General features: G+C 41.4%; 1 protein-coding gene and 1 long non-coding RNA gene across 3 annotated transcripts in view; one reads left to right on the top strand and one right to left on the bottom strand.

Annotated features, from left to right (window-relative positions):
• The window catches only part of LOC137434816 (store-operated calcium entry-associated regulatory factor), a 20,901-nt gene extending 12,424 nt beyond the window's left edge, over positions 1 to 8,477 (top strand). Inside the window, exons 4-6 of one of the 2 annotated variants that reach the window (XM_068127945.2) lie at positions 3,784 to 3,922; positions 4,028 to 4,140; positions 8,063 to 8,477. In XM_068127945.2, the coding sequence (XP_067984046.2) occupies positions 3,784 to 3,922; positions 4,028 to 4,140; positions 8,063 to 8,088 (278 nt within the window). In that variant the 3' untranslated portion in view covers positions 8,089 to 8,477. The remainder of the gene's footprint in view (positions 1 to 3,783; positions 3,923 to 4,027; positions 4,141 to 8,062) is intronic. The other variant, XM_068127953.2, reaches the window with a different exon arrangement.
• On the bottom strand, positions 7,795 to 16,217 carry LOC144893658 (uncharacterized). The gene is made up of 3 exons (XR_013624593.1): positions 16,019 to 16,217; positions 15,175 to 15,718; positions 7,795 to 8,056 (listed from the first exon to the last, which is right to left on the bottom strand). It is a non-coding gene; the product is annotated as an uncharacterized LOC144893658 (long non-coding RNA).

Genomic DNA, 16,217 nt, shown 5'->3' with positions numbered 1-16,217 from the left:
TCCTTCCCACATGTCCATTTAGGTCTCCTCCTACCACAACAACGTCCTCATCTTTCATGTTTTCCATCAGCTTCTCTATCGCACACCAGAACTTGTCCTTCTCTTCATCGCTTCGACCAACCTGCGGAGCATATCCCGAGATGACGTTCACCGAGCTTTCCAATCATCATTTTCACCATCATCAACCTATCACTCACTCTAGTCACACTCACCACACTGTCTACAAACTCCTCAGAAAACAGGACACCAACATCATTCACGCCCTCCAGGCACCCTTGCCACACAAACTTGTATTTCTGTCCCTGCCTACCCTTCACCATTCTCACACCACTTCCCTTCCATCTCGTCTCTTGCACACAACATATGTCCACTCTTCTTCTGACCAATACTTCCACCACTTCTCCTGATCTCCCTGTCATTGTCCCTACATTCCATGTCCCAAACCTCAGAAACCGATCTCCACTTCGGGCTGTACCCTGCCCACATGTAGTTGTAATTGTCATGGTTCTCTTTTTGAGGCAATGTTTTTATGGCCGGATGCCCTTCCTGACGCCAACCCTCTTAGTCGTCTCTTACGACACGCAGGGATACGGCGTACCTATTCTTATCCAGGGTACACACTTTTTGACCCTATCATTAGAAAAAAAATCTCGTATCAGGATCCATATTCTGATCTTCAACAAAATTGACATGATACGTCCTTGTCACAACCCAACCTGACCACCAGGTTTCATCCGAATCCACCCACAACTTTAAGATATCATGCTAAATACCGTTTTTTGGCCTCATCTTTCAATGGTGAAGAATCAGTATGGGTTTAACTTCAGAAGTATATATATATTTTTTTTTATAGGAAAAACACTTTATGGGGGCATGCTTCCCTGGAAATTTTTGCAAAATTGATGTCAAAATCTGCATTTTGAGGGATGGTCTCGTCCAAATTGTAACAAAACAAGATCGAAAATCTAACAGCGGTGAAGCCAAGCTTGTAAAATATTATAAACCACAAACACACATGATTAGCTTTTTAAACAGTCACTAATGCTGCTTATAACATTAAACAAAGAAATTTGGAGAAATCCAGGCATCCGTGAGATTAGTTTTACTTACAGAACTGAGGGAAGATCTACTGTAATCGAGATGATACCCCACAAGAATTGGGTACGTACCGTTTTGTTGGAAGAGACTAACGCCGATGCTTTCGATATTTGATGGTCATTTTAACAATCGGTTTGTTTGCGTTTCACACTGAATGAAAAATGTAAAGGTAGAGCATGGCGATTGTGATGTATGACAGCTTCGATGATATGTTCGGCATGAACAGCATATAAATCAAAACGGCGGAGTGTGGAGAGTCAGCCACTGTACCGCCGTATTGACATCAGATGTAATCACATCACCCTGTCATGTGACCAGATCCTCAGCTCTGATTGGTATACGTTTGAGGGGACATACATACATACAGATGGACAAACCCTATTCGAGACTGCTTTTCCCTATGGGCTACGCCATAAAAACTATGCAAATAAAAGTGTGATATTTTGTGGATTTTTTATTTCACCTGAACATCCATTGCTGGATGTTCTGTAATTATGTATCTGTCATTATTTTGAATTAGTGCAGCATTTCATTATTATAAAAGAAATTAATTCTGAATAGCACATACACTACATGACCGAAAGTATGCGGACACCCGAACATCTAACACCCATTCCAAAATCGTGGGCATTAATATGGAGTTGGTCCCCCCCCTTTGCTGCTATAACAGCCTCCACTCTTCTGGGAAGGCTTTCCATGAGCATGCCTACCTGCTGTAGTGCTTGAGCGTTAGCTTACCGTTCACAAAACCCAGATGGATATGCTTGAGTATTCCGATGAAGGGTATTCCGGGTGGGGGTGGTGTATTATACGTTAGTGAATATTATTGCCAAATTATACTATTATTACTCTAGCCTGGTGTTGGCTTAGCGGTTAGGGTGCCGACTTGGGATCCTAGGATCCTGGGTTTGAATCCCGGTCGATCTCTGAATTAACGCCAGGGGGGTTGACTCAGCCTGCAATCCTTCCGAGGTTGGCAAATTGAGTACCAGCTTGCTGGGATGAATGATCACGGTGTGTACCCCGGTTTAGAATAGGTACACCGTATCCCTGCGCATCGTAAGAGCGTGACCAAGGGTTGGCGTCAGGAAGGGCATCCGGCCATAAAAACATTGCCTCAAACAGGGAACCATGATTGTCATGGGGCCCACAAGGCTAACCCCTGCTCTAGCGGGAAAAATGGCCTTAAAAACGATCATTCATTCATTCATACTATTATTACTCTCACCTGAGGAGAGGGTGTTGCATTTGAGTCCGTTTGTCTGTACAAGAAGGAATGATTTTCTCTGCAAGCATTGGTCCGATTAACAGGAAATTTTCACCATAGGTGCAACTCCACCTGTATAATTTTTGAATGATAATTACGATGTCATAGATCACGTGGTTCTGCCGCCATCTTGGAAAAAAACGAAAAACGTTGCACCTCTATCTCCAAAAGCGCTGCATAGAAAAAATTGAGACGTCTCATTGTAAATTCTCCATGGAGAATAAAATGTTAGATGATGTCATAGGTGCCCCCATTATGGCATAATTAGATGAGTACAAAACATCATGCAATCAAGATGAAATTTATTGAGCATTATCTAGAGTTAAATTGAAGAAAGAAATAAATGACGTCATCTGGTCGCGTGGTTCAGCCGCCATATTTGTTTTAACACAAAAGCCTTAAACCACTGAAAACACGTCCTGACGAGGGTCAGCAATCTGATTGCTCTTTCTAGTTATTATTAGTATTAATTTTAAAATGCTTTGTTACAATGTTCTTGTTTTGTTTTGTTTTTTTTTGTAATTATAATGCCATGCCTTGGAAGGACCATTCCTTAAGCTGCTCTATAGCTGCTTTTAAGCTTAAGCCTTCATGGCATTAAGCTGCTCTATATACCTTAACATGGCGATGACGTGTTTAGATGCATGGAAATAAAAAATAAATCATTTTTCGCCAAAAATCCACAGGGGAGGTTAAATTGGTAATCTCAGAAAAGAGACGGGTGGAATTAACAATTCTCACTACCTCCTCTTGCATCAAGGTTCCTTGTTAAGATTTATTGGTCTCGTATCGGTCACAAATTTCACTGCGACCAAGACATTATCGAGTTTTGTCTTTGTGTTCAGCAGAATCGAGTCTTAATTTTACTTCGTGTAATGTTAAAAACGGCACTTTGATACGTCCCATGACGTTCATAGGAGGGAACGGCGATAAACTAACAATGGACGCTATATCCGTATTTACCGATGTAGACAGACGTTCTCCAGCGTGGCGGCCATCTGATCACGGTAACGCGCTTACAATCTTTTGTACCTGGATAACTTCGACACAAATCTACAGTGTTAAGAAACAAATCGGCATATCGGAATAGCACCTCAATTCCCAAAAATCGCAGCATGCTTTTCTGATGAAAATATGGAAACCTCCATATGGGTCGTTCCATGCTATACGGAAGGAGTTTCACCCATGAATCACTTAAATTATAGTATCAGGTTCTGCATCTCCACCAAAATCTAGTCATTTCGTCCTTGTCACACACCAAAACTGTCACCAAATTTCATCCAAATCTGTCCACATCTTTGAGAGATATCCTGTTCACTGACAAACAGGCGGGTGAAAACATAACCTCCGTCCACCTTTGGTGAAGGTAAAATATTCATTCTGAATGCTTATTTTATTGCTGTATCTCTTTAATTCAGAGCCACCACCATCTTATGAGCAATCAAACAGAAGTTCCTCCACACACAGACAGGCCTCATCCGGGTCTGGGTTCTGGACAGGACTCGGAACAGGGCTCGGAACGGGCGGGCTCATGGGTTATCTGCTGGGCAACCGTGGGTAAGATATTGATGGAAATGTCACACATTTCTTGTTTTATTTCTATTTTTTTTTTTAAGCAAAGCATTTGAATTGCATACATTTTTTATTTATTTTCCTCACCAGTTCCAGCAGAAGCAACTGGTTTGGTTCAAGCTATGGTGGAGGTTACAGCTCCCAGACCAGGCATTCACATCCGACGTTCAGTTCTGCCCCACCAGCTACTCGGACTGATTCTGGTATGATTTCCCCCCTCCTCGTGATCTTCTGGCATTGAAAATGCTATCAAAACCTTCATCGATCTATTTGCACTTTAATCCATTTTCCTAACGAAGAACCATATTGTAGTACTTTTTTCCAGTTCTTTACTGCTAAGCTGTATGTGTGCATGTATCTGTCAGATTTTAATTTGTCATCTTTGGTTTGTTGTAAATTGCTATTTGGAGGTAAAGTGCTTTACACATACTACAGACTTGGCATTTAATATGGAATATTTTTTTTTCTTGACTTGGGTTTACTTTCTGAACTCAATATATCAATCTGATGAGTTTTTTTTACCCTTCGGTGATGTCTTTGTTGAAAGAACCATGTCACTGAATGTCTTTCGCAGCAAGAAGTCAATAACAGGATTATATCACAGGTGGCGTGACAAAATGTAAGGACAGGTACATTTGACGATTGGCTTCACAATCGGGTATACAAGGGTTGTTGCGTTCTGTGTTAGTGGAAAACAACTGCTGCACGTCTACAAAAGTTATTGCCGCTTCCTCTGGAGATGGTCCGTCAACTTGACAATGCTGTTTGTCATGGAGTGGTGGCTTTACGAAATTCTGGCATGAAACAGCGTGCTATTGCTCAGCAGTATGGCATCACTCAAGGTCAGGTGTCAAAGATCCTGAAACGAAATGCTCAGAGGGGTGTCCCTACTCCAATACCGAGGCCAGGACGTCCACGCAGAACCACAAGGAGAGATGATCGCCAGCTGCACCGGCTAGTCTGCAATGGCCGTACCAAGTCAGCTAATCGGCGTAGGGCTGAGTGGCATCAACTGACAAATGTGCCTGTATCCAGAAGGCTAGTCAACCAACAACTGGTTCAAGCAGGCTATCGCGCCAGGCATCCCCTGAGAAAGCCATGCCTGACCAGACAAGACAGCCAGCGCCGATTGCAGTGGGCCAGAGAGCACCTCAATGGCAGCCAGGACACTGGAATCACGTGACCTTCAGTGACGAGTCTAGATTTCTGGTCTATCGTCAAGATGGCCGCGTCCGAGTGCGCAGACAAGTGCATGAAGCCCACAACGAAGATTGTATAGTTTCAAGAGTCCAAGCTGGAGGTGGTGGGGTGACCGTTTGGGCTGCTTTTCATGCAGGGGGCAAAACTGACCTGGTTGTTCTGAATGGAAACCTGAACCAGTTCAAGTACAGGGTCATTCTGGAAGAAACATTGCTTCCATTTGCTCGTGCAGCCTTTCGAGGAAACTTTGTCTTCCAAGATGACAATGCACGGCCTCATCGTGCTCGCATGATCCAACACTTTCTTGCTGAACGTGGTGTAGAGCATATGGAGTGGCCTGCCATGTCCCCGGATATGAATCCGATAGAGAACTTGTGGGCAGAATTAACGCATCAAATCGACAACTTGGACCAGCAGCCGACCTCTGTGCGTGAATTGCAGCAGACTATTGTCACTGCATGGCAAGCGATTCCTGTCCAAACCTTGGCAAGTCTCGTGAACAGCATGCCTCAACGTGTACGTGCTCTCCTGAATGCTCGTGGGGGTTACACGAAGTACTGAACTGTAATTTTACTGTCCGTAATCCCAGCCATAATTACCTTCGCAAAAGCGGAAGGTTATGTTTTGATCGCTGTGTATTTATTTGTATGTCTGTGTGTGTGTGTGTGTGTGTGTGTGTGTGTATATGTTATTCGCATAACTCAAAAAGTATTCAACCGAATTGCATGAAATTTGGTGGGATGATTGGTTATTATACGGGACACATTTGATTAGATTTTGGGAGCAATCGGGTCAAAGGTCAAGGTCAAGGTCACGAAAAGGTCAAAATCGTATTTTTGTTCTGTTCCCTACACTCCCATGCCAAGTACAGAACAGTAGCTGCGGCGAAGGTATGCGCTCTACCGAGTGCCCGTTCTAGTTTAGCTTTTGTTTTTGTTGAAAAAATGTTTGGCTAATGTGCAAAATAAAGAGGTACTTCTGGAAAACGTATAGAAGTTTAACACAGTACTGTCCGTGAATTGAGTTCGATATCAGTTCACATCACTTTCGAGGATCAATTTATTTGCTTCGAAATGTCAAATGTGGTTTTTGTTTCTTTTAAACGTCACATTAACAAAATCTAGAATAATTTCAACATAATTCCAATGAACTTTTGGTTCTAAGACATCTTGAAAAGTAAGTTCACCCCCACAAAAAAAATATTCCATATTAAATGCCAAGTCTGTAGATGCGATGCAATTAATATGGAGGTTGTGTGATTTTATTTTGAGATTAGATATTTCAAATGATTTCCGTGTGACATTTTCATGGCTTGTTATACAGATCTGGTATACAAGGAGAGAAATCGCCAATGGTCAGCCTCCCACGACTTACCCTTGTTGATCGCCCACAACTTGCTTACCCTTGGCCAGTGATCTAATGAAGGCCAAATTATTTTAGGACCGCCATATGACCTTGAACTTTAACCTTTAGGGATAGGGTGTAAATTAAGATAATGTGTCCTCAACTACAATCAATCAAAAAAAAAAAAACTATGAAAATTGGAAGAAAATTATTCCAGTTAGGATGAAAAAGGTTGTTTTTTTTGTTGTTTTTTCGTCCATCAAGTCACAATCTGAAAAAGTAGGTCAAAGACTAATAAAATGTCAGATGCACAACTTCATTGCTGGTACACCATTATGTTGCAAGAACATCTCGGAAGGCCAAGCAGTCTTTAAGATTCCACATTGGCAAAATTGAGCGATGATTAAAAAAAAAAAAAAAAATTCTCCAGACTGCAATTTTACCTTTAACTTGGAGGGTTATGATGTACATTGAGCACAAAGGCGCCTTACTCTAGGTTGAGGCTATCTAGGGAGGGCAATTTAGTTCTGATTGGACAAGCCTTAGTTGAGTTTTGGTGAAAAATGTTATTCTACAATTAGATCATGATTAAATAGGTCCATGGGTGAATGTCCAATTAAATAGGTCAATGTCAAAATGATGTCAACCCCACAAACTTTTTATTCCCATTATTGATGCAAAATTTAATTCTGAAAGTCCCAGAAGTTTATTTTGGGCATATAGATATATTTGACATTGGAAAACTACAACACCATCACGACGGAACAATGTGAACGAGGGTACCTTATACAACACATTTATCATCATCACACACACACACACACACACCTTATGCTCTATAACAACTACACTTAGGTCAACGAACAACGGAGCTGGGTTTTCTCCGATAGCAAACGAAACAGACACTGGGCAAGGAGTAAATAAATGAATTGCAGGGCTAATGTGTGCCCTATAGGGTTTTCGTTTTTGCTTTCTCCACAATGTGTTTATTGTATGTTGGGTGGCCTGGCAGAGGTTGCAGGTGTCCGTTACGGTGTTACCGTTTTCGCTTTCTCCACAACTGCTTGAACAATTGACACAAAACTTTGAACATAAGAGTGCATACCCAGGGAGAATTTAACAAAGTTAAGCTACTTGGATGGAAAATGTGGCCGGCGTTCCAAAACGTCCGTTTTCTGCAGGCATGGGTAGCAGGGTATTTCATGTATCGGGAGTATACGGCTGAGACCTCGCTTCGCTCGACCTCAGCCGAAATAGTTTTTTTTGTTTTTAAAAAATCGTAGATGACCCAATGTTTTATTTATTTATTTTGGAAACGTCAAAGTACAGTCTTCATCAATTTGCAAGTGTCAAGTTTTACCCGAAAGCTGTCGAGTAAATTGAGGGGAGAACATGCAAATGGTCTGGTCATCCAACTTGAGCGTATTCGAGACTTGTTGAAAGTTAACTTGGTGTTGCATTCGGAAAAGTTTGATATTTATTTATCTTTGCTTTGTTGTTGTGACATCCTCCTTTTAATCATTATTATTGTTGTCGTTGTTCACCATCCTCACCCACACCTTTCTCCATCGTTTCCTGCAGGGTTTGGTGGAACAAAGCGGCGTTGATGGCAACTTTCGACATCTTACTACTTACTTTACTGAATGTAAAATTAAAATGATCTTTTACAAGTCAACATGCATGTGGGCAACAATCTGGCTGCTGACATATACGTATTACAGAAATGTATTCCTTTGGTGTAGTTGAAATGGAATGGCTGCGTCTGTAATAATCACATGCAGGTCGATTTCATTTGCATAACCATTGGTACAATTTGAATCTAATATCTGCTTTGTGAAATGAATCTATTTCCATATTTTGATTAATGTGGACATTATTTCCCCCTGTAGATATGAATGTTGTTTGTTAGTTTTTGTTTGTTACTTTTAAAGTTTATTTGTTGTAGTAATAATTCAAAGTTTTCCTGTGTAAATTATAATAAAGTCATTACTTTGAACTTGTTTAAAAAAAAAAAAACTTTTATAGAGCTTAACGTCATGTACCTGTCTGATATTGTCTCAAATGTACTTGTGCAACTGCTTTAGTTACCAAAAGGTTTTGTGCCTTTCCAGCATATTTATTCACAACTTTTCAGTTGGGTTATATATACGAGCAACGGTACCCGCCCGATGGGCGGGGCTTCAATTTGGAAGCTCAAATGAAAAGGCAAAATATCAGAAATTGAAGGGTTTTTTTTTTTTTTAACTATTCATATAAACATCCGTTGAATCATATCACACGCAAATCATCAAAATCTAAACAGTATCTTTATAATTTCAATAAAAGCCACAACACTGTTCATATCGGTAAATATTATTCCATTGTGTTTCAAATCGTGATCGATACACTATGATCGTGATGGTGATCGATACACTGTGATCGTGAATCGTGATCAATACACTATGATCGTGATTGTGAATCGTGATCGATACACTATGATCGTGAATCGTGATCGATACACTATGATCGTGATCGATAACAGTGTTCACAATCGCTGTGTCGTATGGACTCCCGATTTGTGTACCAAATTCGATACGTTACCAAATTCCCGATACGTGTAACTGTACCAAATCAACAGTTAAAAGGATTTTGAGCCGACAGCTGTTACGGCCTTGGCAAGATCGATGGAGACATGTTGCTTTCCCGGGTGCCGCACAAACGGCTGCACCGATCGCGCGGCACCCGGGAAAGCAACATCGTCGCAATGAGAATTATGAATGTTATGCGAGAGTCCAAACCTGAGAATGCTGGAGACGAAAGCTGAAATTGGAAAAACTAAATAGCCTATTCTACTCCTGGAGATCCCAGGATTATCCACCCAAAATATCTTTGCGATCGGTTCAGCAGTTTTTACGGTACCTTCGAACAGACAGACAGACATTTGGTGAATTATAGTGGGATATATATATATACAAGTACAAAAACTTTTAATTAAAACAAAAGCCGCGTCGATGTTACACAATGCCTAGATGCAGCTGTGCCTATAACGTCGATGTTATAGGCACAGGACATTCCTATTGATTCGATTACTTGGTTATTTTTGTGCAAAGTGAAAATATATCTCGGCAATGTCCCGTGTGTGGCGACGAATTTTTAATATATCTCCGCATTTTCCCATCTGTTATTTCAGGCGGTGTATGACTGACCATGCCGCGATTTTAAAAATATATATCTCGGCAATTTCCCGTGTGTGGCGACACGTGAACGAAGCTATGCTCCTCTCTCCACATTATTGTGACGACGTATAAATTAAATATTTCATCGTGACGATTGTCATCAAATGGACGAATTTTTAATATATCTCGGCATTTTCCCGTCTCTTATTTCGGGCGGTGTATGACTGACCATGCCGCGATTTAAAAAAAAAAAATCTCAATGGACTTGAAGTTACAGGCCTTTGAGAATTCATTTCGTTCTATAAAGGGCAACTTTCATCGGATTTTCTTCCCGTTTTTTTTCAACCGAGTCTAAAACTATGTTAGCGACTGTGAAAAATGAAATGATATATCGAATTTGATTTCAAATAAAACAGAGAGGAAGACACCACGGGCCTACAAAACAGGCCTCAAAGCTATGCGAGTTAATAAAATGGTGGATATTTGTTTATATGAAGGCTCTCCCAGCATGGGTGGAGCTATGGTTCCCAGAATGGGTGGAGCTTGAGGTTTTGTCTTCTCTGCAAGAACAACAACAACAGCAGAGGGCACTCTGAGCAGCGTCTGCGACGCGGCTAATAACCAATCAAGTAATGAACGGCGGTTGGCAATTATATCCACTTCATCCATTTTTCTGTTCTCCAACTGTGTGTGTATATATATATACTAGCTTGGCTCGGCTCGCTGTGCTCACCTCACCAAGCGTCGATACTGAGGAACGGGCTTATTTTAACTGAGGCTAATGACTGTACCTGAGTTGCTGTGTTGTCATGATTTTCACCAATCATAATACAAACAATTACTTTGCACAAATGTATTTGTTGTGTTTGTGATATTACATTTTTATAGGCAATTTAGGTTGAAGATTTAGGTTGAATGTTTTTTTTTTTTCAAGATAAGAACCCCTCTGCACATACGTAGGGGAGGGGTCGGTGCAGACTGGAAGTTTGGGACGATTACACCTCACCACCAAGTAATTCAAAACACCTCACCACCACTTAATTCAAAATACCTCACCAAGTAATTCAAAACACCTCACCACCAAGTAATTTAAAACCTCAGCCATAAAACACGTAATAAAAATACCTCACCACCACGAAATTAAAAACACCACCACCACGAAATTGAAAACACCTCACAGCCATCAAACACGTAATAAAAACACCACAGCCATAAAACACGTAATAAAAACACCTCACAGCCATAAAACACGTAATAAAAACACCACAGCCATAAAACACGTAATAAAAACACCTCACAGCCATAAAACACGTAATAAAAACACCTCACCACCACGAAAGTAAAAACACTTCACAGCCATAAAACACGTAATAAAAACACCTCACAGCCATAAAACACGTAATAAAAACACCTCACAGCCACGAAATTAAAAACACCTCACCACCACGTCATTTAAAAACACCACCACCAAGTAATTCAAAAAACCTCACCACCACATAATTCAAAACACCATCACCAACTAATTCTAAACACCTCACCACCATGTGATTTAAAAACACCTCACCACCATGTGATTTAAAAACACCACCACCATGTGATTTAAAAACACCTCACTTAACACCTCACCACCACATAATTCAAAATACCTCACCACCACGTGATTCAAAACCACCACAGTTATTAAAAACACTTCACAACCACGGAAACAAAAGTTTGAGGGAGTCGTTAAGTGACAACACAGACTGCCCAGATGTGTAGATATCTATCTATAATTCCAGCAATCTCTGTGTCTCTGTGTGTCTGTGTGTCTGTGACCGCTGTTTCTCGACAACCACGGGTCCGATATACTTGAAACTTGCCAGGTATATTGCTGGGGACCCGAGGATGTGCCTTTTCAAGGTTTGAAATTAATCGGACAAGTACTTACCGAGCTATGTCCAAAAAACGCTTCAACCAATCAGAGCAGCGAGCTATCACGTGTGCCGAACGTGGCGATCAGACTCTGCCTCGGACGGCACATTTGACAGCGTATTCATTTATTTCACGTTGGAAAACTATGTTGCCGTTAAACTATGTTTTAAAACGAATTCAAACTGCGATTAAATTAAAACGATTCATCGTAACTGCGATTTGCGAACTTCCGGACAGTGACGACTTCACTTCCGGCAGCCAATCACAGAACGCTTTGTTGCGTAGGCGTGGCCGATGTGAGACGAGCGGAGCTGAGCGCGTTACGAGCTGACCGCCATTACGGTACGTAATTCGATTTCTTATGCGCATTATTTCTCCCAATTCAGTCAGAGCGAAGGGCGGAAGCGAAGAGCGTTGTTTTTTTTGTTTACGGACGTACGGGCGGGGTAGAGCGTACGGGTAGCGTTTTTTTTTTTTTTTGGCAAGGAACGGGCACCCACGTACGGGCAATGCCCTAGTATAGATAAATGACTGTACCCGAGTTGCCGTTTTGTCATGGTTTAAACCAATCATAATTCAAACAATTATTTTGCACAAATGTATTTGTAATATACGTGATATCACATTTTATAAACAATTGAAGTTGGGGAAAAAAAAAATTCCCCAAAAAATAACAAAAAAAAAAAAGGAAAATTTTTCCAAAAAAATACCCTTAGGACATACCGACGGGAGAGATATGTGCATTCCAGAAGTTTGGTACGATTTCACAAAAGTTTGAGAAAGTAGTTCAGTGACAACACAGGACAGGACAGACGCTGCACAGATATATATATATATATATATATATAGATTAGATATAGATATACAGTAATAGGCCTTTGGTCTTGGTGGATCAATCGGGTTCAGCCCCAAAACTAAAGATATAATTTAAGCTGAATTTAAAGTGTGAGGCATGAATGGTCATGTGACCCAAGTTCCTTCCTTGACAGTTTTGCTATTGCAAAGTTAAAGATGGTTGCATCACATTCTAAAAACAACAATGCAAATAAGGGTACCTCATACAAAATTCTTAAAACAGACACCACACAACTTGTGCTCCACAACAACTACACTCTGGTCAACAACGGAGCTGGGTTTTCTCCGATAGCAAACGAAACGGACACCGGGCAACGAGTAAATAAATGATTTGCACGGCTAATGTGTGCCTGCAACACTAGTCAGACTACAGGTGGGAGTTGTAAGGAACATCATTGGTTTACTCCAATGCACAGGTGAGATCTATGCTTTGGAGCGAGTAATCTCTCCTCGATCATCGTGTTGTCTCATTCCCACATTCTCCCACGTTGCCCCTTACGTCTGACACACCTTATGCACTTATTTAGCTCAAATTGGCGTTTTATTCCCTCAGTTATTTATCACCATGGAGTGTAATTAGTCCAGCCCAGGCCTCCTGGCTCCAGCCAGCCTCTTCGGGCTTAGCCCAACTGCTGAAGGTTTCAAAAAAGTTTATAACGGGAATCAAAGGAAAACAGTTCTGTGGGACACTATGGCTGGTCCAATCCATCTTCATTACATTTGGATCATGCATGTTCATGAATTTACAAAAGTACTTACACAGATGTGGCAATGTACATTAATCACACCCACCCCAGGGGACGTTACCACTCCATATACACATTCCGATATATTTATCGGTACACAATGTTGATTTTTTTGTTTGTTTGTTTTTGACAAGTATTCAACAAGTGATTGGGCATTTTATGGAAATGATCGTTATAGTTCAAACCCTGGTCATTATGGGCAATTAAGTACAATAAAAGATTATATATAGGGAGATGGTATAACACCCAATTTATGTTCATGGGTGTTATGTCTAAATAGATTAACCAAAGAACCAGGAGACTTTCTTCCAAGGGCAGTATATTCAATCCAGAACTGTACAGCATAAATTACTCCAAGCAAACGCAGCCTGGTGTTGGCTTAGCGGTTAGGGTGCCGGCTTGGGATCTGAGGATCCTGGGTTCGAATCCCGGTCGATCGCTGAATTAACGCCAGGGGGGTTGACTCACTGACTCAGCCTGTCATCCTTCCGAGGTCGGCAAATCGAGTACCAGCTTGCTGGGATGAATGATCACGGTGTGTACCCCGATTTAGAATAGGTACACCGTATCCCTGCACATCGTAAGAGCGTGACCAAGGGTTGGCGTCAGGAAGGGCATCCGGCCATAAAAACATTGCCTCAAACAGGGAACCATGATCGTCATGGGGCCCGCAAGGCTAACCCCCGCTCTAGCGGGGAAAATGGCCTTAAAACGATCATTCATTCATTCAAACGCAGCATGCACCAAGAGTTCAAGCACCTCAAGGCCACACTTCCATCCATCTACACGCCCAAAAAATAAATAAATAAAACCCACCGGAAGTTCCTCCAAGAAGATCCAGCCATTCAAATAACTAACTAATTATTGTGCTTACAGTCCCATAAATGGTTTTTAGAATGGGATTGAAGACCCATTCCAGGAAAGAATCCTCGATTTTTAAGGGACAAATATCATACACCAAATAATATTGCATACATTTATCCTAGATGCGAGCCATTTCGTGTTGTGCCTATTTAATACAACACTTAATAATAAACATCTCAAGCTAGCACAACAGGTGGGCCTTTTCAACTCTTGTTTTGTGTTTCTGGGCGCAATCGATATTTTTGAGTACGAGTTGCCATTTTTTTCTGAATCTTGCTCTTACTCCACCCTCAGCACATGCAGCAAATGCAGCAAATTCCATTGGTCAAGACTGCGCAACGTTTTGTCCAAGTACTGCAAAACTGCAGGTTTTTTGAAGTGCAAAACGAAGCGAATTGTGTTCTAGTGTTCAAATATATTCAATTGAAATAGAATAAAACTTTTAAAGGCTGGAGAAGAAAATCAAAACAAACCATTTATTCAGACGTTCACCACCACTGCTGCACCCTCTTAACACGTTAAATTATAGTTATTCGTGCCTGTTGTTTGTGTCCTTTATGAGGTCCCAAAAAACAGTTTCCTGTTTGGAATGATTTTCAGTTTTGTTTGACCGTCAGGCAGCAGAGACACTGAAGCAATTGCTCTACCTCTGTGCGGAAGCTCGTTTGGGATGACCTGACATACAATTTGCCAAATTCAGAGCCAATGTACTGCTAAAGTGCAGGTTCCTGTTCAAAATATTAAATCCAATTGAAATCTAGTTCCTCGCTCACAGACACAGACATAGTGAACCAATTGCTTTGCTCTAAGCGCATGGGTAATGATGAAAAACATGTAAAGTATTGTCACATGCTCGGGGTCATGACCAGCAACAAGGCATGCTGCATGGTCGGCGTCGTGACCATTAACAAGGCACATTCAGCTGATAATGCCCAAGATGGTGGCAACCACACCCCAATCTAGGGAACGGGTTTAGGGCCGGATTCCGAGCAGTTGTGGTAAACAGGCTGTTTAACCTAATACTAGCAAACAGGACTTGGACCACAATGTTGGTGATAAATCTTACAAATTACCCAGGTTACCCAGATTATATCGTAACTCTTTCATAAGCTAAGCAAATACACAGAAATAACAGTTCACCTAAATGTGTCAATATAATTACCTGATTCTCGAAGCCAAGGTAGTCGTCGTGTGTGATCCTGATGAATTGCATTCAGCACGTGATGCAATTGACTAGATGATGGGGGTATGCAGTAGTGGCGGTTGCAACCAATCTATAATGAAGGCAATTGTGAGCAGAGGACAAAGCGGCAGCAGAAATCAACGTTATCCACGAGATTGTGTAACAGTAATCCTAAGAAGCAATGCCTTGTTCAGTGTTTGTCTACATGCAAAGCATACATACCCGTTTAGATTGACATCAGCCTTGCAGTGCAGAACACCACCATCTTTTTTCATGCTGGGGATCTCCAGTACGATGAATGGCCTGACAGGAGATCACCAGTCTTGGATAAACACGATGCTCCAACCAAGGACGTTCCAAATGGCTGAGTTTGACTCCACCGAGCCTGAAGATCCAATAAACGCCTTTCAAAAGGAGAACCGAGGCCTGAGCACACTTGACTTGAATGTGATGCAATCTGTGCAAAGTGGCTTCACCAATGTCTCAGCTTCCTCTGTCCATCCATGGCGTCTCCTCTGATGTTCTGGTTTACACATTTTACAGCTGCATGCCTCGTTACTCAAGTGCCAATCATACACCTGCTCATGTCTTCAAGGCTGTAACCTGAGCATGAAAACCTTGCCCTGATAATATAATCAACCATGCCATTGCTCAACAATGACTGCTTCTGCCCCCATTGTGACTTGCTTACCATCTTGTTTTCCTATTCCTCTTCCCGTTATATATTTTTTTCCTGTTTTGCACTTATTTTTGAGAACACGTCAGAGAGGTTATTCATATAAAGTAGTAAAACTGAGCACAAGATTGTGCATGAGGGGTTCACCTGCATCCACTGGGAGTGCTGATGAAGGGTCTTCATCAATCCCACTCATCCCTGCAGGTCTTTAAAACAGCTGTTCACCACCATCTCTTATCTTCCCCCATCCAAAACCTTGATCTTTTCTACCCCTGTTAATTCACCCCAGATCCACTTTTCTGAAATACAGACTTCTTTTCTGGAAGTCCTAGCAGTGTCCATGTGT

The sequence above is a fragment of the Myxine glutinosa genome, chromosome 1 (assembly GCF_964187855.1).
Source record: "Myxine glutinosa chromosome 1, kmMyxGlut1.1, whole genome shotgun sequence".
Lineage (NCBI taxonomy): Eukaryota > Metazoa > Chordata > Myxini > Myxiniformes > Myxinidae > Myxine > Myxine glutinosa.
This window is presented reverse-complemented; position numbering and strand designations above follow the sequence as displayed.